The sequence below is a fragment of the Bicyclus anynana genome, chromosome 6 (genome assembly GCF_947172395.1).
Source record: "Bicyclus anynana chromosome 6, ilBicAnyn1.1, whole genome shotgun sequence".
Taxonomy (NCBI): domain Eukaryota; kingdom Metazoa; phylum Arthropoda; class Insecta; order Lepidoptera; family Nymphalidae; genus Bicyclus; species Bicyclus anynana.
The window spans coordinates 14,646,952-14,672,522 of NC_069088.1; the positions used below are offsets into that span (position 1 = coordinate 14,646,952).

The 25,571-nt window shown below is 34.9% G+C and overlaps 1 protein-coding gene across 1 annotated transcript in view; it reads left to right on the plus strand.

The window, feature by feature from the left end:
- Nucleotides 1-24,986, plus strand: part of LOC112055712 (uncharacterized) — a 34,815-nt gene extending 9,829 nt beyond the window's left edge. The window contains exons 3-7 of the mRNA XM_052882159.1: nucleotides 11,681-11,768; nucleotides 15,237-15,322; nucleotides 17,329-17,436; nucleotides 21,019-21,078; nucleotides 22,385-24,986. Coding sequence (XP_052738119.1) covers nucleotides 11,681-11,768; nucleotides 15,237-15,322; nucleotides 17,329-17,436; nucleotides 21,019-21,078; nucleotides 22,385-22,471 — 429 coding nt within the window. The 3' untranslated portion in view covers nucleotides 22,472-24,986. The remainder of the gene's footprint in view (nucleotides 1-11,680; nucleotides 11,769-15,236; nucleotides 15,323-17,328; nucleotides 17,437-21,018; nucleotides 21,079-22,384) is intronic.
- The last annotated feature ends 585 nt before the right edge of the window (nucleotides 24,987-25,571 follow it).

The window sequence follows — 25,571 nt, forward strand, 5'->3', positions numbered from 1 at the left end:
ATTTATCAATGCCAATGATGGAAGCTTACAGCTTCCCTTCTACATTGTGCAGCTGTGCAACATGTAATTTTACACATTTGCATACGCTCTCATAAAATGTGCTTTTACATTATATACTAGCGGACGCCCGCGACTTCGTCCACGTGACTTTCAGTTTTTCACAAATCCTCCAACTGTCGCAGTCTTTTTTTTAAACTTTTAAAGGTGAACAATAATTCTGTCATACATATTTGGCTCGCTGCTGAGCTCGAGTCTCCTCTCAGAATGAAAAGGGTTAGGCCAATAATCCACCACGCTGGCCAAATGCGGATTGGCAGAATTCACACACGCAGAGAATTAGGAAAATTCTCTGGTATGCAGGTTTCCTCACGATGTTTGACTTCATCGTTTGAGACACGTGATATTTAAATCCTTAAAATGCACACAACTGAAAAGTTGGAGGTACATGCCCCTGACCGGATTCGAACCCACACCCTCCGGAATCGGAGGCAGAAGTCATATCCACTGGGCTATCACGGCTCTTATTTGTTTATACTAAATACTAATCCCTAAAATTACTAAACAGGACTTTCATAGAGGTAATCAATTTGGAGCCATATTCAGATCGGACATCGGGATTTCTGTCGAAAAAAGCCGAGTACCAACCAACTTTTTATTTCGGCGCTCTGTATGTTGTCGAGCCGTTTATGTTAACCGAATCCAATACAGATGCATCATTAGTAAAACGTCGGTGAATTTTACACCGATATTTTCGGTCATTTTGTCGGTCTCCATTTTGTTTCCAATCAGCTGAATCGGCGTTGTTCGTAATGAACCTTTGTGGCATACCAAAGGGCAGCGAAATTGAACACAACAAACAACACTTTGGAATGCCGCGAATGTTACCGTATACGAAACGAATTGTAAATGAAATTGTATCGATTTCCTACAAGCTTTTATCTCTGGTATCGTATCTCGATTAGATTTACTTTCGACGCGGCACGCTTTGGCTTTTGTTATGAATTTCTACTCGTATACTTACGTATACGTATACGTATACAAGTAATATTTCACAGTATCTCATTTCATATGTAAGTACTTGATCCCTCTATACAGAAGGGTAGCAGACGCCCCGCGGTTTCACCCGCATGGGAATGCTTACTCTCGTTCCCGTGGGAATACGGGTATAAAATATAGCCTATAGGATATTGTGGCTTCCCAACAGTGAAAGAAATTTGTAAATCGTTTCAGTAGTTTCAGAGCCTATTCAATGCAAATAAACATACAAACAATCAAATCTTTCTAATATTAGTATAGATAAGATATGGAGTCTAAACCTACTTTAGGCTAATCTATACTGGACCAACGAGGCAATTATATTTTTAAATTCACAAGTTATACCTAGTTATTACTAAAACAAGTCATAAATTAAAGTTTGACAAGCTGTTAAACATTTTCGCAGTTCCTGAGATTAGGGCGTTCAACTAAACAAACAAACTCTTTAGATTTATACATTGACAAATAAAACTAAGCTAATTAAATGAATAAACTAATTAAATGATTTACTGACGTAAGCATTCAAATTACTACCTATTACGGGTGCGGTATACATAAAATAGATTCAAATTAAAAATCAAAATTCATTCATTTCAAGTAGGTTCAGTTTACAAGCACTTTTGATATTTCATACATCACTTGACTATTTGTAAAGATTCTACCACCGGTTTGGAAGGCAGGTTCTGCTGAGAAGAAACCGGCGAGAAACTCAACAGTTGCTCTTAAAAAATTATACAGTATTATAATTTACAATTGACGACCACACGAATTTCTTATAATTTTACTTCTTGTGTGAAGGTGGATTCTATTCGTATATAGTGGAATCCGTTTCTTATGACCCCGCCTATATCGACCAACCGTCTATTACGACGTCAATAGGAAAAAATCCCCCGATTTTGAAACATTCTTCATTGCTCCGCTCCTATTGATCTTAGCCTATAACCTTACTTGATAAATGGGCAATCTAACACTGAAATATTTTTTGTTTGACGAAGTTTGTTTTTCTTCCAAAATTCGGATATTATGACGTACAGTGACATGTCGTTTATTATGACCAATTTTTGAGTAATTGATAGTCAAACATCACACATTGCTTATACTGATATCATATGTAAAAAAATGACACCTCAATATCACGTTAGATACATATAGGTGTCAAAGATCGTAAGACATTTACTATTGTGGAGAAAGGTGTAATTTATACCATTACAATAAAATGAAAACCAAATGCAGACAAGAATTACGGATATCTTAATTTTAAAATTAAAAATAATACATACATAAATTTTTCTAGTTTTCGAAGCGTTTGCGATCGTAGAAAGAGAATCGCGCCACTTGGCTACAAGGGCTGGCTTGTTACGTATTTTAAATATGGCGTTCCACGAATAGGTTTCTCAGTGTAATATTAATATTTCGAGAATATATTCAATGAATATTTACGAGTACGTTGCTTATGTATTTTCTGCCGAAATCAACAGTTTCATGAATAATTCCAATCATCGTAAACTAATTTAAACTATCCTTTGTAACACGAGGCGTTAATATTGGGAACAGCAAACAATACGTCGAAATTCTATTAATGTTGATTCCCAGCTGAAAATGAAATCCCATCGATTCCCTCTAAGCTTTGATCCTTGGATTTACGTCGACGAATCGAGCAAATTTCCGGCAAAAACTATTTGGTATGCGTTTCAGTGAAAATAAATTGAAAATACTGACAGGCATTTTTATGCTGTTTGATAATCGGGTAAGTTCTTTCTGCAATCAAACTTTTAACGAAAATATTTTAGGCAGCTACACTACAACCATATGTTTTCTGTGCTACAACTACAATTAAAACTTTTTTGACGGCCTCCGTAGCGCAGCGCAGGAGGTCCTGGGTTTAGAGATTGTCTTAACTGGTCCAGTTCTCCCTGGTGGGAGGCTTTAGCCGTGGCCCTACCGACAAAGACGTACCGCCGTCGAGTAAAAGCGATTTAGCGTTCCGGTACGATGTCGTGTAGAAACCGAAAAAGAGGTGTGGATCTTCATCCTCCTCCTAACAAGTTAGCCCGCTTCTATCTTAGACTGCATCATCACTTACCATCTGGTGAGATTGTAGTCAAGGGCTAACTTGTAAAGAATAAAAAAAAATATATAACTTTTTTGACGGCCTCCGTAACGCAGTGGTATGCGCGGTAGATTTACAAAACCGAGGTCCTGGGTTTTGAGATTGTCTTAACTGGTCCAGGTCTGGCTAGTGGGAGGTTTTGGCCGTGGCTAGTTACTCTACCGACAAAGACGTACCGCCGTCGAGTAAAAGCGATTTAGCGTTCCGGTACGATGTCATGTAGAAACCGAAAAAAGGGGTGTGGATTTTAATCATATTCCCAACAAGTTAGTCCGCTTCCATCTTAGGCTGCATCACTTACCATCAGGTGAGATTGTAGTCAAGGGCTAACTTGTAAGTAATAAAAAAAATTATAGCTCATACTAGTCTAGATAATATAATAATAGTAAACGAGGAGAAGATTCTTTGAAAAACTTTTTTCTTTGGAAAAAAATATTGAATAAAAAGCTTACAAAATTAATCTGAAATCCATTCTATCCACTCCCAGTTGTTGCTACCATCTCTTTGAACTCTTCTACCCTTTTATTTTTATGTAAACATCCGCTGAAAAACATTATAACCATTTCAAGGTTCATAAAAAATATTCCCTTTATCCTTTGATGATCAAGGCAAAGGGCATTTTATAGAAAAATAGCCTTAAGTTCAACGCTCTGCCGCAAAACAAGTTAGTCAAACAATAATGTTTTCCCTTAATGGTTTATCTATGACTAACACTTTTTATTCTATACCTATGAAATAATCCATTTTCATAAAACACTAAACTGAGAGAGGCAAAGATTTTTATACTATTAGATATGTCAGTAGCGCGTCGAAACTGAGGCGAACAAGTGGTCGTCGTCTTCATTATATGTTGTCGCATAGTAAACAACTAAAATTGTTTAAGCAAGTAATACCTAAATATAGTCTACAATGTCGAATTGTGTGTTCAGGAAGTATAAAAAACTAAAATGTATGTATATATTATTATTATACATAAATATATAAAACAAGTAAACACAAAATTATGCATGTGTGGGTTGTGTAGAATAACTAAATTCGGACCACGTTTTGCGGTGATTTTGTAGGAACGTAACATGTCTAATAGTATAAAATCATTGTCTTCCAGAAACTGTTTACTCTCTTGATTTCGGGTTAAATTTATTTCATATTTAGTGATCGAAAACGAATTGATTGATCGTTGATTGGTTAATAAGCGACCCCAATCAAATCAAACTCAGTGAACACTGGATGTCCATCGCCAAACACTAATTAGCTGCAGAGCAAGCTTTTATTAATTTCCTATATTAATGTATGTTTACAGAAAGTCGATAAATTAGCAAATGTGTGAGAATATTTGCACACACCATGTGTACCATGTAATAATTACATTTTCACTACTCTTGCTCAAAAACACTGTCATATTACCACTCCACAGCGGGGCTAAACAAGCATATTAGCCTCTAGGGGCTAAAGTAATTTTGTTTTTTTAATTCTTGTCTGTTACGAGTACTAGCCTACTATAAAACGGAGGAGGTTTTATTCGAAAATTGAATCATTATAGGTAAGGCTCTGATTGTTTTGAAAAATAAATAAAAAACTTTAAATTGGAAATAAATGCAGCGTTCTTGTCTGTGGAATGCGTTCATTCTTTTATTTAATTTTTATTGAAGACATGGGACATCCTTTACGGTGTAATACCTTTGCCTTTTTCTCATGTGAAAAAAATAAAATTAAAAAGCGAGAATTTAAAAAACAAATAATACACACTTGATTTAATTCAGAAAATAATTGTAAATTTGTGACCGTAACTTTCATATATTTCAACATTAATTGTTATTGGTGTCTTCATCTACTGAGAATGGTGATCCTAATTTGGAGATGGATGAAATTTTCAATCTGTTACCATCACAGTCCAGACGCATTTACTTGAATACTTACCTACGAAAAATTTTATAAGTGAAGAAAACAACAACAAATGGATTCAGTTACGAAAGGAGTTTTTTAAACTATTATCTCCCACGTTTACCTCATATACTCGTTATCCATCTTCACAGTAGTCGGAAATTATGTTACCGGGTAAAAGCATCTCCCATAATATCCAAAATTGTAGACTTTGTACATTTAATTTTCAATTAAATAAATCATTGAATATTGAACTAAAATATTTTATTTTCTCGCAATCGTAGTGAAAAGCAGAGTGTAACACGTGGGGCTAAACCCATTATATACTCGGTTTCTATTTAGGCGGCCCTCGACTTACGTCTCAGGCCCTAAAAATACCTCGTATATAATGGGTTTTTTTAGCCCCTTGTATAACAATCTACTATTATAATGTAATGACTATGCGTATGAATGTTGTTGGTATTTTTACATTAAAATCTGTTAAGCCGTTTCTGTGAGGGCAATCACACGTGACTTTAAAAAAAAGCGGCCAAGGGTTCCGTAGCAGCAAGTAACATAAACTTCTTGCTCATTAATTACATATACACATTATATATAATATAAATATTACGAATAAGATTTATGACGTATTAAAAAAACTACTTACAAGATCTCGTGCAAACCAACTTTCGGTGGAAGTTTGCATGGGTAATGTACATCATATTAGCTTTTTTATACAGGGTGTTGCGGAGTATATTCCATAACTCTGGGGTTATATTATTTACCGAAAATTAATTTAAAATGATCAAAGAATGTTCTAATATTAATATATTCGGAACAAATAATATTTCTTTCGTAAATAGATCTTAAATGTGTCAATTATACACATCCTAATACAGGCGTTTTATTGTTTTAAGTATTTTAAATTGCAAGGATAGATAAAGGCATGTTACATGGATAGTCGGAACTATTTAAATTACTTTGTATGAAAAAATAAAAAGATTTAATTTTATTTAATTAAAAAATGTTAATTATGCAGTTCGGCTCCTGACCCGTCAACATCTTGAAGTTATGGAAAATACTCCCGAGCACCCTGTATAATAGAAGTTTTGGATCTTCAGTTAATAAATAGTAGTTTGGTGTGGTAAACTTATCTAAGACCTTGATGTTGAGAGACTCTCTACTCGAAGGATCTTTAATATTAGCATCCAGCCTGCATAATCAAATTCTCGGCGCGACCTTCTATGCTAATAAACACGCCCTTACAACCCTCGTGCCTTTTGTTTGTACGCTACCTACTTGTTGAGCCTGACTATATTATGTATTTAATAAATAATTTATAGGTACCCTTACATCCGTGATTGCCCAGTGGATATGACCTCTGCCTCCGATTCCGGAGGGTGTGGGTTCGAATCCGGTCCGGGGATGCACCTCCAATTTCTCAGTTGTGTGCATTTTAAGAAATTAAATATCACGTGTCTCAAACGGTGAAGGAAAACATCGTGATCAAACCTTCATACCAGAGAATTATCTTAATTCTCTGCGTGTGTGAAGTCTGCCAATCCGCATTGGGCCAGCGTGGTGGACTATTGGCCTTACCCCTCTCATTCTGAGAGGAGACTCGAGCTCAGCAGTGAGCCGAATATAGATTAATGACGACGAGATGTGAACACGTTGCTTAATGAAAGATGAAAGTTGCGAGGTTCTACAGGAACACGTGAGTCACAACAGTATACCCTACCCCACTCTAGCACGTGAGGTCCTCACGTGTTGGAAAGTTAAGTGTAGCGATACTATCACGTTGTACATGGACGTTACATAATAAGGCTGTTACTACTAGGTTTCAATGTTTTTTATTAAGAAAGAATAAAGGAATTTAAGCTAGCTTATTCTAATAACTATACAAATCATTTAAGATATCATATTGGCAAGAATACGGGCTGCATTTTCGGGCTAGAACTCCGGGCTGATCCTTTGCACAAAAAGCTAGGCCTTCTATCACCAGTCAAGCTAAGGTGTACTACTAGGCTACTGTAAGGATATTGAAATAACTATAAATAGTTTAAAAAAAAACCTAAAAAACACGCTTTTCGTGTGTAATAGTTTTAAAAACACACAAAAAATTACAAATATTGGATTTAAGTCACGTGACTATTTTTTGCATATTCCTGACAGCAAACCCTTTTATTTGATATCCATATCATGGGGGTGGATTTCAAACAGCCAGTCCGCCATCTTGGGGAGGCCGCCACATTAGATTTGTAATGACGTTTCTTAGCTAGTCATGTATTGTCATCATAATCAGAGCGTGTGCAAAATTTCATCCTAATCGAAGACCGGAAAGTGGGTCAAATTAAGATTCCAGGATTTGATTCTTGAAGATGAAGCGTGTTAAAAAAATTCGTCTATAGGAACGGGAATCGCTGATTGCGAGTTTCTTAATTTTCGCAATTTTTAAGGTTCCGTAGTCAACAAGGAACCCTTATAGTTTTTCCATGTCTGACTATCTGTCCGTCCGTCCGTCTGTCCCTGGCTTAGCGCAGAGACTATTAAAACTAAAAGTAAGCATGAGTATGAACACTAAAAATATTATTTCTTTAAGGTATCTACCGTAGGATGATTTTTATTTCACTCGTTTATCTCATAGTGTTAGTTATCGTAGGATACGTCTTTTCTAGATTAAAAAGTTAACTACTCAGAACACAAATAAAGAGTTATCTTTATTTTTTGGTACCTAGGGTAGGGGTAGGTTAGATGTAGGGTAGGGTAGATGTATGGCGGGAGTAGGGTAAGGTAGGGGTATGTGTTCACGCGGACGGAGTCGCGGGCGTCCACTAGCTAATAATAATGTTAACATTTGTTTGGTACAAAAATCTTTTCTTTTGGGCACTAAAACGGCTTTGTAAAGTTGAATTGGACTGCGATTTTAGATGTCAAAGCCAAGCGAAACAATTTCGAGTTCGACTGCTTATTTTCAAGGAAACTTCTGAAAATGGAAGATTCCTCGAATTGGCAAAGCATTGCTTTTTCTTCAAACTAGTTTTAAAAATAAAAAGAGATAAAATAAACTATTATTATAGAACGTGCGTGCAGGCTTACGTAGGGGCTTAAAAGGCTTATGTAAGTAACGAGGCTCGCGATCGAACCGTTTTGACAGGCGGTTTCAATTAAAACTTATGAAACTATATGGCAACTCAGACATTGAAGCCGATTACGATTAATCGCAATCATTATCGTTCTTCAGTAAATACAACCATTACATTTTTAATTGTAATTGACGCCTCCTAAAGTTGAATAATTCATATATCAGTACAATTAAGTGACGATTATAAAAAGGAAATCCTAGTTAGAGTGACCTTACACCGAGTTTATGTATTTCATATCGTTCGTTCGTTACCATTGTCAACCCATATTCGGCTCACTGATGAGCTCGAGTGCCTTCTACGAATGAGAGGAGTTAGGCCAATAGTCCACCACACTGGCCCAATATGGATTGGCAGACTTCACAGACGCAGATAATTAAGTAAATTCTCTGGTATGCCGGTTTCCTCACGATGTTTTTCTTCACTGTTTGAGACACATGCATGCCCCGGACCGGATTCGAACCCACACCCTCCGGAATCGGAGGCAGAGGTCATATCCACTGGGCTTTCAAGGCACTATTTACACGGTATTTCATATAATAATATTTATTATAACGTAAGAATAACAGAGAGGGCTAAAACATTTCAATAAAATGTACGAGTATTTTTTTAAATTCATTTTACGGCCCTGGATACCAGTACTTGAAAGCAAACGAGTTAATTATATTTGACAAGGTCAAGTTTTTATACAGTTCCCAAACGAAATATAAAAACACAGTACTTTGAAAATTCTTTTATACATTCGTTTCTTTGTTCCTGTACCCTTTATTAGGCGGTAGATTTATTTTACCCACCCATGTTTTACAAATAGCGCTATTTGGAAAACATTAACATGTCCTGAGGGTCCATGCTAACCCTTATTGTGTAAGGTATGCGAAACAATTTGCGCTGGCTCAAAAGGAGTAATTAACAATTACATTTAAGTTAACCGTATATTGGTTTTCCTGTTCTAATTTATTAACGGGTTTGCATTTAAGCGGTTTTGATTACGTCTGATTCAGTAATAGGTACCTACCTACTGACTTTATTATGTGTTACTTTTTAATTAACGGCCTACTTCAGTTACTGCCTTACTCCTTGTAGGAAAGGGTATATGGAGTTTACACCCACCACGCTTTGCAGGTTGGCGAGCTTAGAGTTACACTTTTTACCTCTATAACGATTATTATTAGATGTTCAGATAGCATGGGTACGGTGACAGTCGCCTGTATGACGTTCATAAAATGTACTATTATCGTGAATCGCGGCAAATTTTCAAGAGTGAAACAAACTGTCAACCGTACCGTCCTACATGAAACTAACTGTAATGATAATAAGCGGGACCGAAGGCTTAACCTTAAACCTAAATTAATGCTAATAAGTATTAATCAAATATCATAAATTATCATAATTATATCATATCATATAATTACAGTCGCATACCAGACGCCATAATTGAATCTAGTGTTAATTTGTCGGCACACGATACTTGACAACGTGGGAATTAACCAACATGCTATTGATTTAATTAATGTCTATACATATTATAAGACAGTCTGGTAACTGAGTACCTGTATCATCATTATCAACCCATATTCGGCTCACTGCTGAGCTCGAGTCTCCACTCAAGATGAGAAGGGTTAGGCAAATAGTCCACCACGCTGGCCCAATGCGGATTGGCAGACTTCACACACGCAGAGAATGAAGAAAATTATCTGGTATGTAGGTTTCCTCACGATGTTTTCCTTCACCGTTTGGAACACGTGATGTTTAATTACTTAAACCTGTATCACGGACTAATATTTTATTAGATACCGCTAGCCTGTTCAAATGCTCAAAAGCAGGGCCGCAGACTACAGGGACTTTACTAGAGTTTAATTTTAGAAATGACAAAAATCAAAACTTTATTTTTCCCGCGGGTTAAGTGTGTTGTTTTTTTCTTTTGTGAGAGATCTTTACACTTCAAGGGCTCCAAACTACGAGTAAGTATGATACAGGCCCCCCCTAAGGCACGCTACGCCACTGCTTAGAAGAAAAAGAGCGCCTATTTACCACACTCCTGCTGTAGATTGCGTATTTTAGTTCTTGATGTAAAATACTGACTGATGCAGTCCTATATTGGACTGCGGTAACTCGAAAGGGTGAAATTATTTAGACTAGTACTCTCATTGACTTCTACGCTACCTCGTAGCGTAATATTATATTTTGAGGGGCCGACTTGTTGCGTAGCCAAACCCTTTCCAATTAAGGTAATATTAAATTTTAAATTGTTCTGAGCCGGAAATGGAAATTGGGATCATCCGGGTACAATGGAAGACTTTACCAACTAACACCTAAGTGCCTCCTCCTCCTCAATTGGAGACAAAATCCGGAAAATGCGGCTTGTCAACCCTACTGCGTGTTATATTTATTATTACTGTAGGTAGAACTGTAAGTTAGATAACTGAAAATGTAGCTATAACGTGACTAGACAACATAATATAACGATCTCTTTTTACTACTTTCCCAGTAGTTAGACCGAGCATTCTAATTGTTTCTTGACTAATTGATATTACTGTAATTAATTGATATTAATGTAACTAATCGTATGTTACTTAACTGCCTTGTTTGGCCGTTGGTTAGTCTATGTGGGTTCGGTACACAAGGTGCAAGGTTGGAGTCTGGGTTATGACGTACAGAGTATTCTTTCTTCTAAGAACAGTTACAATTCTAAGCTGAAAACTATAGAGCTGAAATTTTTAGGGTGTTGCAGTACAGTATTTACATTTATACTATGTATCAGCCTTAATCGTAGCCTTAATCGTAACCGTATTATTAAAAATGCAACTACAAGTTTGTTTGTTACGCTTAAACTACGAATCCTATTTCAAAACTAATTTCACTAATAGAAAACTACATTATCAATAAATAATTTAAGTAACGGAAACTACAAAATATTGAAATTTACAATGTAGTGTATTCGAAGACTTATAATACTGGAAGCAAATTGATCGAGAGACATTTTTTACGATTGGCCGCACCGCCTCCCGAGTCGACCGTTCCCGAATTTTATATAAAAAACTCGTTACTTGTAAAATATCGTTATTTGACTGATTTATTTTACTTTCTTGTGGAATAGCAGAAAATTGTTATTCATATAACTCATCATCCGTGAACCTTAACTTGCATACAATTTGCATGCATTGCAAACTTGCTTGCAAAGATTTGATTATGTTTAGTTTAATTATTTAAGGTTAAATTTAGATGAAACCAGACTTCATAAATTAATTATGTCTGTCTATTGCAAGCTCTCGTAGGTAGGTACTTTTTATTTAATTATAGCTGACGCCGCGCGGTTTCACCCGCGTGGTTCTCGTTCCCGTTGGAGTACGGGGATAATATATAGCCTAAAGCCTTCCTCGATAAATGGGCTATCTAAAAATAAAAGAATTTTTCAAATCGGATCAGTAGTTACTGAGATTAGCGCGTTCAATCAAACAAACAAACTCATTCAAACTTTTGGTGCTATTGTTGTAAGGAACAAATAAACAATCTTCTCCTTTACTTGTTACAGAATATATCAATACTGGTGGTGCTCTTGTACAGCTGGAGGATAGGCGTCAATGCAAAAAGGTACAAGGAACTCGACGATGTATATTATGGTGAGTATTCATTCTTTTCATACCAATAGCTTGAGTCAACAAACTACCGCCGTATCAGCCGTATCAAAAATACGGGGTACCCGAACTATGGGGGCCCCTTACGAATGAAATAAGTAAAATGTAATCCACAATCTCACTTAATCTGGTGTTTCCCGAAAAAAAAAACAATATAAAAAAAACTACTTTCATAGTTTATTTCAGTGTTCCACAATGGAACTCGAAAAAAATATAACATCGTGTGTAGTACGTTGCAACGACCATTTTGGTACCGATTTTACACTGTGGTGAAAGATATAATATTTTATGTGGGTAAATCAAATACTAAAGAATTTCGATTTGCCGCTCGTCTATCAATGGGCCCCAAACTAATTTTGATACATGACCCCCCTTAAGTCACGCTACGCCACTGGTGAACAATCCATATTCGGCTCACTGTTGTGCGTTGTCTTCTTAGAAGGGTTAACCTTCTAAGAAGACTCACGCACAACAGCGGATGCGGATTGGCAGACTTTAAATACGTCAGAAAATTCTTATGTATGCAGGTTTCCTTATGACGTTTTTCCTTCTCCGTGTTTAAGACATGCGATAATTTAATTTCTTAAAATGCACATAATTGAAAAGTTGGAGATGCCTGCCCAGGACCGGATTCGAACCTTTACGTCCTTCTAATCAAAGGCAAAGGTGAATGACCTTTGCCTTTGATTAGAAGGCAAAGGTAGAATATTCACTGGGCTTATACGGCTCGATTAAGTATTTGAAAACATACACGCCTATTGAAATAATAACATTAGAACCCTAGCCTAAACTTTATTTAATGAATTTGTAGCAGACTTCAAACAAAGAGGATACAGAACTAAAACTTCTTAAAACTACTGATCTTTTCTTTTTTTCTTTATTCACTATTTTGGTCTTTTTTATCAACGTATTAAAATAAACATCAAATAAATTGACAAAATGTGATATACCTACTATAAGATATCCACCAGTAGGCACTCAAAGATAGTGAATGAGCCTGCTGACTTTCATAATATTTCCTACAAATACCTCATTATGTATATAAATTCGTATGTATGCTTCTATACTAAGTATCGCTAAGTAGCAACCCAGTATTAGGAACTTGTTTGTCTAAGGAACACTTGGCAGTCCGCGAGCATGTAAAGCCGTTGGCCCTGCGACTAATCTCTCCCGACTTGTGGGAGATTACCGTCCCATCGGACTATAATAATGTTGTAAGGACACAAGTAGTTCTACACACAGTCTATCAGCCTGTTTTGTAATTGTTTAATTGATCTTCGTGTAGTAATGTACCCTGCATATGCATCAAAGCATTGCCTGTCCCTATAAATTGGTGTAAGATTTGTTTATTCGTTTCTATGGTCTACTTGATAAGTGCTTACCCTGGCTAGAAATATCGTGCATGCCACAACGTTCATGCTTTCTTCAAAGATTGATAAGTATTTGACGTGACGTCTTATAATTCGATGGAGTCGGCTTTAGATTCAAAAAAAGATGACGTCAGGTGTCGTTCCCTCGCTCTAGGGTTGCCAATTTTTTTTTACAAGAAATAAAGTATATTCTGGTCTATGAAGATTTTCTTTCGAAAAACGAACATTTTCTTTTGAAAAATACAACCATTTCATTAGTATTTTCTTATGACGTTGTCACGTTCAACTATCGTCAGTAAACTGACTTTACAGACAACCGATTTTTTGTTTTATAGATTGCCTTTTAATATGGTAAAAATCTGATAACCTGCTAAAGGTTAGAGTACCTACTCGTTTATAACAACATGTTTATTTAGAAACCTGGGAATAATTCTTCTTTATTAAACACTGTCACTAATTGATTTTATTCTTAAAACACATATTCAAATTGGTTTAATCAATTATCTTTGTAATTTCGTAATCCCTGTAATATGTTGGTTTCCCGTGGACTCGTAAGAAGTGTTTCGGCTTTTCATTCCTGATCCGCACTGCGAAGTTATGGAATGCCCTTCCAGCTTGATACCCTACCACCTACAACATGGGTACCTCCAAGTTAAGAGTATATAGCATCTTCTAGGCTAGTGCGTTCCACCATGGGCTGCATCATCGCTTACTGTCAAGCATGTTTGCAGCCAAGTTTGCCAATTTTGTGCAATAATGTTTTGTGTTGTAGCTATTCATAATGTTTTGTGACGGTGTCTACGCTGCCTAACAAACAACTGAACCCAAGTCATCAAATACCCTCTTATTTATACCAACACTGATATTTTCCCTCTGCAGTAACATAATGAATGTTAATACCACCTGTAATCTTGAGAAACTTATAACACAAGTGCTCGCCTATGTATTGTAATGAAAAAAAACAACATTTTGGGAAGAAAATTCTGCAATTAACCAGTAAATCTTAAACGTAATTCCTCGATATATTTTATCGCGTCGCTCGGCAAATACCTCAGGGCAATCGATGTGATCGATTCAACTCGGTCTGTTGGTACACTTCAGAATCGATTACGTGAGGGGTAAGAGATTTGTAGGAAAATCACAGTTTGTTCTGTAAATTGTATTCAATAAATCCGGTACGTAAGTGACGTTGAGTGACGTGATAGCCCAGTAGATATGAGACCTCGGTCTTCGATTAGGAGGGTGTAGATTCGAATCCGGTCTGGCATGGACCTTCTTCTTTTCAGTTATGTGCAATTTTAAAAATTAAATATCACGTGTCTCAAATGGTGAAAGAAAACATCGTGAGGAAACCTTCATACCATAAAAATTTCTCAATTCTCTGCGTGTGTGAAATCCGCCAATCATTGAGCCAGCACGGTGGACTATTGGCCTAACCCCTCTCATTCTGAGAGGAGACTCGAGCTCTGCAGTTAACCGAATATGGGTTGGTAACTGAGTGCACAAATGCACAATCTATAATAGTTACATTATAGTTTTAGCAGACTCAAAAGTAGATTACAAAAATAAGAATTCCAAAGGTTGTGATTCACAATATTAGTCAGGACAACTTAATTAACAAATAAAACTGTAACCAAAATAAGACCCTAGAATGACAGAGAATGACCTTGAGTGTAGTCACGCACTTGTGAACGTTGTGTGTAGGGTTAAAGACGTATTTGATAGTAAACCAACACTCCCCTTTTCCACTCAAGTCACTCTCCCCACCTATCCCTTAAAGAATTACACAACAAGTAAAGTGGAAGGCTCGAACGCCACACACACACACACTGAAAGCCGATATATCGCAAGTCGTTACCACCAACTGATCGCTACCCCTCTCCAAATCTGTATTCTTTACGAAACAAGTCGTGCCACCTAGCGTCGGCACGAACCAACACGAGATCGAGCGACGTCATATCCGTCCTAGACTACTATTTCCAACAATAGACAATATTTAATTATTATATGGTTAAATAACTTTCGTTGTTTACACTTGTAGGAAAATTCAGATTTTTTAATTATACGTATTTTATTGTTGCAGGTGTACAGATAGCATATTTTGCAATCATAGGAACGCAAATGTTTATGATTGTCCTCAGCATATTTCTGTTTTACGGGATTTATAAAGTAAGTGCTATACTATAATGTTAACTCACACATTTGGCCTACATTATTATTAGGATTAGGGATTAGTAAGAAAATTTCTTCCTTGTCGCCATTTTCGCTCTTAGTAGGTAGTAAATAAGAAATCCTTTTGACTTTAATTTCATATCTCATAGATTTTTTCTCAATTTATAGGTCACAGTATGTATTTATTGCAAATAAAATTTGTGAAGCATTTCTTTAACCTCCTACCTACATATGTATTACTCATAGTACGTAAGAAAAAAATAACATAATAGACAAAAATGAATATAATTAAATTAGTATGATAGCTGCGAGTACATACCTCATACAAAATTCACCGACTCACTAATATACATAAATACGAGTAATTGTATTCAATCTAGCCAAACATCATTAAATTCTAACAATAGTACCACTCCGTGTTAGCCATCATATAAAGAACCTAAAGGTACTGTTACATATGCTCTAAAATATCATGCTAAAAACGTGCTATTAAGTATGCTCCATACGAGCATGCTTATCGTCAAACTTTCATGCTAGCAATAAGCATGCTATTTTTAAGTATGCTCCTGAATAAGCATGCTCAAAGCAAACATTCCAATTACACATGCTAATTTGTATCTATCGCTCTCTGTCTATAGTATCATGTTAGAAAAGGAGAGATTAACCCCTTCTATTTACATTTTATGCATGTTTTATATACTTAATACTCATTATACTGAAGGAATTTCCATACAAACATTCAACCCCTGTGAAACAGGGCTTTAATTTTTGCGTCAAAAAGTATCCTCTAACCTTCTTCTTATTAAAGTCTCAAATCGTGCCAAGTTTCATTTGGATTTATTAAGTAGTTTCAGCGTGATGCCCGATCAACAAAAAACACGGATAGACAATCAGACAAACAAAAAATTTCAAAATATCTTAAATATACAGAATTCGAACTGTTACAGTTTTATTTTAAGTATAGATAAATAGATGAACGATCCGAATGTATTTGCTTCGAGCTTTATGCGTAAGAATTTTTCGGTTTTATGCATACACTTAACGCGATAAAAGTGTTCTGAAATAAGATTGAGTGTCAAATAGGGTTTTATGAGGGGATTCCACTTTATTTTATAACTTTATCGCAGTGTTATAGCAGTTATAAAGAGCTTATCTTAACTGCTTTCGCAAGCTTTATCCAGTTTGAGAGTTACGCATTACGTTAATTTCTTTGTTGCAAAACTGGTACAAACATGAATTTATTTTAAACAAACAAATAGCCGCTCAGCGTTATGGCACGATAAAGTCTCGTAAACATAATTATGAAAGTTTACCACACCTCTATATACAGGATGTTCCATGAATATTACGACATACTTTACAGAGTGATAGCTGACATCAACACCTAGCATTAAAATTACCAAGTAGGTATAAAAACAACGCTTAAGTAGTTTTTCAGCATATTATGGTGTAATTAAACTGCACTGAAGTTAGGATTTTTTTGTATTTTGAACAAAAATGAATATACAACAACCGTAAAGTTACGGTTAACATATATTTCGATATTTTAGTAAGCCTTGATGTCAGCTATCACCCAAGTAGAGTATGTCGTAATATTTACGGAACGTCCTGTATAAGCAATCTAACATTTATCTATCTGTAATAATATAAAGTCAGCGTGTCGCAATGTTTGTTACCAAACTCCTCCGAAACGGCTAGGCTAATTTTTATGGAACTTTGTGCGCATATCGGGTAGATCTGAGAATCGGCCAATGTGCTTTTTGATTGCTTAATACGATACTAGCGGACGGCCGCGACTTCGTCCTCCCTTTGGCCTCCTTATTCGGTTCTTAGCGGACACTTACTAACTACGAGTATAAGCTACCTCCCTGCCAAATTTCATCCTTATACTTCTAGCGGTTTTTGAGATTGCGTGAGGATTAAATTTCTTATTTATATATTATAGATACATATTTTAGGACGTATATAATTATACGAGTATGTTTAACCAAACCTTTTTACAGGAAAACATTGCATTCCTGGTGCCATGGGTTGTCGGCTGCATGACGTTTATGGCATTGGAAGCTATGGCCATGGTTTACTCCAACATACTCCGAGATCACGTCAATAAGGTACGTAGCTATAAACGATTTGATGAAATCAGGGACGTAATAGTTTTATAAAAAAAAAAAAGTTCTTAATATTAAAATTGTCTGACTCTTTCTCTCTATCTCTCTCTCTCTTTGTTTTAAAATACTTATCAACCAATCAATAAGTCGCTTCTCTTATAACTATCACTTCGAGTCGAGATAGTTTGTGTCTCCGAAGCCTTTTCAGGAACTTGGAGGACATATTAAGCCTTAAAATAAAAATTATACCCGTAACTTTTTAAATTTACCCGACCTGATAATCGAATCCAAGACACAGTCTGGTACGGAACTGTCACAACAAGGTGACGTGACAAAATGTAGCGATAGTACGCATTTGTATTGATCAAAAAACTTACCGCCCTTGAAACTTACCTATCCTGCATACCTAATTTGACGCTCCAAGTTTACTACTCTACTAGCTCAGACCAAATACCTATGGACATAAATAGCACCCAAACTCATCAACAAAATTGTTTGTGGTTTTTAGGGGGCGAGGTAAACTAACACATTGAAAATATTTAACACCAATAAATTATATTTTGTGTCCTTACACTACACAGACTATAAATTTTATTCGCAATAAATAACACATAATTTTTACACTAAATTAAACTAACAAACACGTCGCATAAACTCGTAACAACGAATTTTCGATTACTTGATCGATGTTTGGCTGTTCCCGCTGAAGAATTGATTCTTTTTAGATATAGTTTTAAAAAATTGATTAAACTTACGTACTAGAAATACTTACGTAAATGAAACGTAACTTCATAATATTTTAGAAAACTAGAAGTTGTTGACCGTTTTTTATCCCATTGATGTACACAAACCCACATTTTTAAGGAGCTTTTTACCCAACAAAAACGATTACAACAATGAAACATCAATTCTATAGAAACAACAGGGCTATTCTGTAACAATGTTTTGTAAAACTCGCAAGTGTGATCGTCGAATTCACCTCTATCTTTCTCTGTCTATAATATCATGTTAGATAGAGAGAGGTAAGGTTAATTTTGAACTCGCACTTGCGAATGAAATAAAAGAGTTACAGAAATCTGCTGTTGTTTTCATAAATGCGTTAGATCGTTGATCTTATACTTTGACAGAGGGGTAACGTCTTGCGAGACAGGTCCATATTTATTTCGTCTGAGTCCACTAAGTATACGGCATAGCGATTTTCCATTACGGCTCCATTACTAAATGACCAACAACTTTTACTAACAGTAATACGGGTGTGTCTCGTACTCTTCTTAATTGTTTCATTACTTTAATGATGAATATTGCTGATGTGTTTTTAATCTAATAAAACCACCGTCTACAACATGCAATCTAAAGTTTCGCACTTTACGATCATAATAAAAGAAGATATTAGTAGATTATGAAACAGTTGCTTAATAGGGTTTATTAAAATACTAGTGCATTATAATGATATAACTTTTGTTCAAAGGAAAATAATTATCTAGTAATTATAATTAGGTGTTCTTAGAGTACACCTCAAGACGAGTCAGGGCTATCAAACAAAAAATAAAATAGACAAAATCTAGCTGGCCACGCCGATACTAAATCTAGGAGGCCATTCCCAGCGTTTTATTAATTAAACAGTGGAATTAACTTAAAAAAAATTGACACGCGCTTAACTTCTTTTGTCTTAAAATCCAAGAACCCAGAGCTCGAATTGTACTTTAATAGTAAAATAGTATAATATCTATGTGCGGTAAATTGAAAATTACAAGCAAGGCGATATTGCTAACCCGAGCCGTAGGTGAGATTTGGGAGAATAAAAAAAGCTTGAAATTATCAAAGCGCATGTATGTTTTACGACTCTTAACATATTTGTGAGGAAAATTTATTTTGTTTGAAAGATAAATAATTAGTTTGGGGAAATTTGATTAAAAATGTAGTCTATGTGAAGAAACGTTTTCCTTTGACGTCTTTATTAGATTTGTCGAATCTCGAAAGTGCCTATTATTCAAACATTAATTTTCTGTTAGGTATTTGTTTGCGAAATTAGATTAGCTCTTTGGAAAACCGTATAAAAGGAAAAATTACATAATATATCTGTAAATCGAATTTCTAGTATAATCAATTTTTTTATACCTCTATGTAGTCGATGGCTAGGTACAGCTTATTAACCAAGACCTAATATTATATAAAAACTTATATAATCAATATTTGATTTGAATCGATATACAGGGTGATTCGGTCTTTAGTGCGGATATTTTTTTTCGTGGTTCTGTATCATTAATAGAATATAAATCTACAAACAGTTCGATACATTTTATGTAATTTTTTTTTTAATTTATGTCTTTAAAATAACAAAATAATGTACATATTATTACTAAACAAGATATATTCAGCTTAAAAGTGATCTGGTGACGTCCTTTAGGTATCAAACGAAAATAAAATAAACGCACAATAGGGTGACCCTAAAATTCTGTTCAAAAGTAAATAACTTTAGCTAACGATAATTTTGTTATTTTTGAGTTAAAAAAAAAAGAAAAAATACGTGATCATTAAATTTTGTTTATGTACAAAATATAAAAATATCCGCACTAAAAAAATTTTCTTCCTGTATGTTCATTTATATATTTATTTTGAAATAAAACATTATAATATTTTCCAACGTTTTCGATATTTATAATACTCGTACGAACAAGTAGTTATTAACCATTTGAAATGTCTATGAAACTAAATGGCCTTGATAACGCTGTGTACGATGACCCTAATCAAGGTCTAATAAAATATTCTTCGCTGCTGTCAAGGTTATATGCAGGGTTATTATTTTTCATTCGATAACCTTTGACCTCAATCTTTGACCTCGTAAGTCCCGTCTAAGATATCAGCATGCTGACCTATAAAGGTTATGGCAGTTTCATAAACCCTTAGCCGTTAATAGTTTATACAAATGCTGAAAACTAGCTTGCCTATGATTAATACTAGTGGATACACGTAACATTTAGCGGTGAATTTCAGTCTATTATTTTGGTTTTGTCTTTCTTCTTGTTTCCGTTGCTTTCCTACAACATAGCTACGATTATGCCATCATCATTATCATCCTCATTAACATCATCATCTTCATCATAATAAATCAGCCTTCTTTAGTAGCCTACTTAAGGGTATAGATCCTTCTAAAGGAAAAGAGCTTTTGGATCTCAGATTCACCACGCTGTTGTCCGTCGGTTTGCGGAACCGGCGGCATAACGTGCTCTATATAGTCTTGTGGCGTTACACCACAGCTTCATAGCCCGACTCAGGAATCGAACCCTGGACTTCACGATTCAATACCCACTGCACAGTTTCCATTTCCTAGCGTTTCTGTGTAGTAAAGAGTAAAATTTGCTCCTATCAATAGGAGCAAATTTTACTCTTTACTACACAGAAACATGCATGTCATAAACAGTACACCAAAAATTACAATCAGATACAGTTATAACCAAAGAAGTTTTTCCTAAGAAAAGATAAAAACTTGAAAAAATAAAAAATGTGGTGTAAAATTCAGCGCTGGATTAATAAAAGCAAGAACTAGAGCAGAGTATCTGAGCTTAAAATCTTTTTTTGTTTCAGCAATTCGACGCGATATGCAAAGCGGAGGTATTATTTTTAATACCCAGAGTACTTTTAAATGTAAGTACACCATTACAGTGTGCCTTGAGAGTACGATAATTCTTTAATCCCTTTCATTTATGCTGGATATTTAGACTTTTCTCGTATTTTTTCCTGTTTTCCTTTCGTAATTTTACTCGTACTACGCACTTTTACGGAAAAGATAAACAAGCTTAAGAAATAAAACCTTAAGAGATTTTTTTTTCAGAATAATTAAATCAGTTACACAAATGTCTCGTCTTAATCGTAAGATTGTGTAAAATACGCAAAATTTTTCGCATAGTAAAAAGTTACGCAATCTAAATAGTAAATAGTAGGTAAAAACTCTCGAATACTAAGAACCGTATTACATTCAACTGTTGATTGCAATAAATTACATAATTATACGTCATATAACAGCATTTTTATTATGATTGGGTTTCTGTCATCAACAAAATCACAGAACATAAAGCACTCAAGCTACGCTTAAGCGAAAAAGCTCTATCAATTAGAGATAGGCATTTGATTAGGATAGGTGTTGAATTAATGGATTGAGAGACATTCAAGTCGAAAGACACATTAGGCTGGTTGGCCTATTCACTAAATTGGTCTTTATTAACAACCTATTAAATAGACTTCAATGTTACTGAGAAACGTCATCTATCTACTGTATGATATCCACGAAGGGTTGTAGTAGATACCGGATGACATTTATTACATAGTCTCAATTTCGTATATGTTAAGTTAACAAACGTCAAAATTAGTGAATTAGCCTGCTGACCCGCCCACTAGTCCACATTGTGATAAACTATAAGGCGGGAGGCCTAGCCTTGAAGTTTAAAGTAGGTCATTCAAATTGGCTAAACATTATGGTCCGGCGACTCAGTTAACTACGCGCTTATTATAGACGACAGAGCATCGTAGAGCATGTTCTGTATAATGAAATTTTTGTGTTAGGAGATGGATCTACAACAAAATTATTAGATTAAACAACAATCCACTTTTTTTTATTCTTTACAAGTTAGCCCTTGACTACAATCTGACCTGATGGTAAGTGATGATGCAATCTAAGATAGAAACGAGCTAACTTGTTAAGAGTAGGATGAAATCCACACTCCTTTCGGTTTCTACACGACATCGTACCAGAACGCTAATTCGCTTGGCGGTACGTCTTTGTCGGTAGTTTGGTAACTAGCCACGGCCGAAGAATCCCACCAGTAAGACCTCGACCAATTAAGAAAACCTCAATCGGCCCAGCCGGGGATCGAACCCAGGACCTCCGTCTTGTAAATCCACCGCGCACACCACTGCGCCAAAATTTTGTTATATAAAATTGTTGTTGTTACAGTGTCTATGCATATGGTGCGTGCTGCGGCTCTACCATCTCTTGAGGGCCGGCATCACGTGGAAAGGCTCCGCGGCTATAGAGCTGTGACTAATGCCGCGTCCAGACGTGCGACCCGACTCGCCGACGCAGCGCCCTCCGTGTGAAACGAGCCTATTACTAGGCGGCGCCGAGAGCGACACAGATGCCAGTCTACATTCACTATGACAAATCTTCCGATTGTTAAAATTAGATTAATATTTACTGTATAGTTGATCAATGTCGTGTTTTATGTTTATGGTCGATCATTATAATAAGGCATGTCTACACAATGTTTTAATATTACTCCGATATTTCTTTGCTATAATTGAGATATTTTGAAAATATTTAGCTGGTAAATAGAAATTGTAATCATTCGAGATCTGGTTGATTTCTTTTATATAGATGAGTAATATTAAATAATAATTATATATATTTTTTTATTTAGATAATTTTAATTGGTAGGTATATAAGGTTTATGCCGATCATGATATATAGATATAGATGATGATGAGGTTTGTTTTATGATTGCCAACAAACAAATATATTATTACATAGAAGAAGTTATATCTATACTGAATGGTTTTGGAACCTTCACAAATTTTCACAAATTTCAGATAAATAATACGAAATCGACTATTCCAATTTGCCTTCCAAGCAAATTATACTTCTCTTCAAAACAATCTAAACAGTCCGCAAGTGAGAATTGTGAGAAGTATATACAGAATGCTCGAGAGTATTTCCCATACATTCATGGTGTTGACGAGTTCACTCATAGGAGCCAAACTGCATAACTAATATTTTTTTAACTAAAAAATTAAAAAAATATGTTTTCATACAAAGTAATTGAAATAATTCTGACTATCCATGTAACACACGCCTTTATCTATCCTTGCATTTTAAAACGCGTAAACTTGGATACATCACAATTATAAAGATGCGTTTATGGGACACATTTTGATCTATTTACAAAAGAAATATTATTTACCTCGAAAATTTTAACTTTAAAACACATGTTCCTTGAACATTTTTAATTAATTTTCGGTAAAGAATATAACTAGAATTATGGGAAACCCAGCATTCTGTATAAGTCTACATATGTAAGTACATGAAAATTGTCTACATACACACAACTTAAAACTAGGTACTTATATAAACGGATGTGTATAACTTGCGAATTTAAATTTAAACTTCAACTAATAACATCACATGTTTGTCTTAACATACCAACTAGTTCCAATCTTATGTTTAAATTAGCATAATGGAGTATACCAATCTCGAATATATCTGTTAGAATAACAATCCTCGCCTCGGTAGCACACTTGCGTGTTGCCAAATTATACAAAGTGTCTCGCGTATTGCAATGCATTCATGATTATACGAAGCTCAAACTACAAAATTTGGGTACACACTACTGCGGGGTGTTTGAATAATTTGAGCTAGCAACACTCGAGTTAAGACGTTAGCACATTAATGCATGAACCGATAACTTTAATATCTACTAGCGGACGCCCGCGACTTCATCCGCGTGAAACTAGATGTAAAACAACACCTATATCATTAATATATATTTCCGTTTGTTCTATACAATAAGTACAAAAATATAACTCAAAACATAATCGATTTAAACTAAAAAAACTTTCACCCATTTTTAAATCTTAAGGGGTAGAATTTGGTAAAATCTTGAATTAAATTCTTTTGGTATCTATATAAATGTACAAATTTTAACAAATTGTAACTAGAAAACGGAAGGATTTTCCGGAAGGTAACCGGGACAGACAAAGAGACAGAATTGTGTAGACGTTGCCTTATTATATTGGTCGATGAATGTAACTCGTTTACTTTAATCTTCGATGTTACTAGATAATTATTGTACATTGCAGATGCTAAAATAATAATAATGTAAAATAGACATTGTAAATAACGTCGTAGTTAAAATAAATTTCGAACAAAATATTCCATAAAATAAAAAAAAACTGTTATAACATTTCAATGTATGTAAACACGAAAGACGATGCAAAGTGAGACCGAGGGAGTTGTTTATTAAAAAGCTGTTATAAAGCGAATGTAAATATTACCGTCACTTTCTGTATATAAATTAGAATTATAAGACGTTTTCACATTATGCAATGAGAGACGACACACAGACGGTGAGACGTAAAACGAATTTTGTTTCCATTAATACAGCAGACAATACTTGTATATTAAGATATTCATAAGGTCCCAGGATGGATAGACCTCATACATTATCCGTCAAAAGAGCGGACCCGGCTAAAGATTACAAATACGCAATTTGAAACTGTCAACCTTGACCTTTTTAAATATAAATGGTGAAATGACGTTGTATCCAAAAGAGAATGATATGGAGACACACATTTTAACTTAATTCAGAATAGATGTAACTGACACTTACAGGACAATATCAACAAACAAACAAAATATAGATAACAAACAAAATAACTTTTGATGGATAAATTTAAAAAATACAAACCTTTTTACCATTACCAGCGAATGTAGCAAGCAATGCAGCAAATGCAATCGTCTGCAATATATTAGGTGAGAGGCTAACAACCAAAATTTAAACTTAAACCCTAGTTTAAATTTTGGTTGTTAGCCTCTCACCTAATATATTGCAGACGATTGCATTGTAAGCGCAATGTAAAATTAGTACCAAAACGATTGTTGTAACATATTACACACGATGTAATACATATTTTTTGGATTCGACTTCCGAAAATTGAAATAATCGATGAAAATCCGTAAATTCCTAATTTTCAAATATATAAAATTTTAACTTTTTTTTTAATATATCAAGTCGGTTTCAATATTTCGATTTGAAATTTCAATGAAATATTCTTCAAGCAATTTTTCGAAGAATGAGATGAAGTTGAGGACCTCCTCCTTTCTGAAATCGGTTAAAAATGACGAATATTAAAAAAAATATATGTGACGGTGTACTTATTTTTCAAATTAAAAAGTTGTGTTATAAATTGGGAAATTAATATTTTAATTAAAACAATATGAAAGACCAATTTTTGAAGATGTTTTGCGGTTTTTTTTTTAATTTATTTAGCGAAGTAAGTAACGAGTAACATCGATTTACATGACGCTCAGCCTCCCGCGTATCCTTTAATAATCTTAGTAATTTAGAAAATTTTAAAAAAGGAAGTGT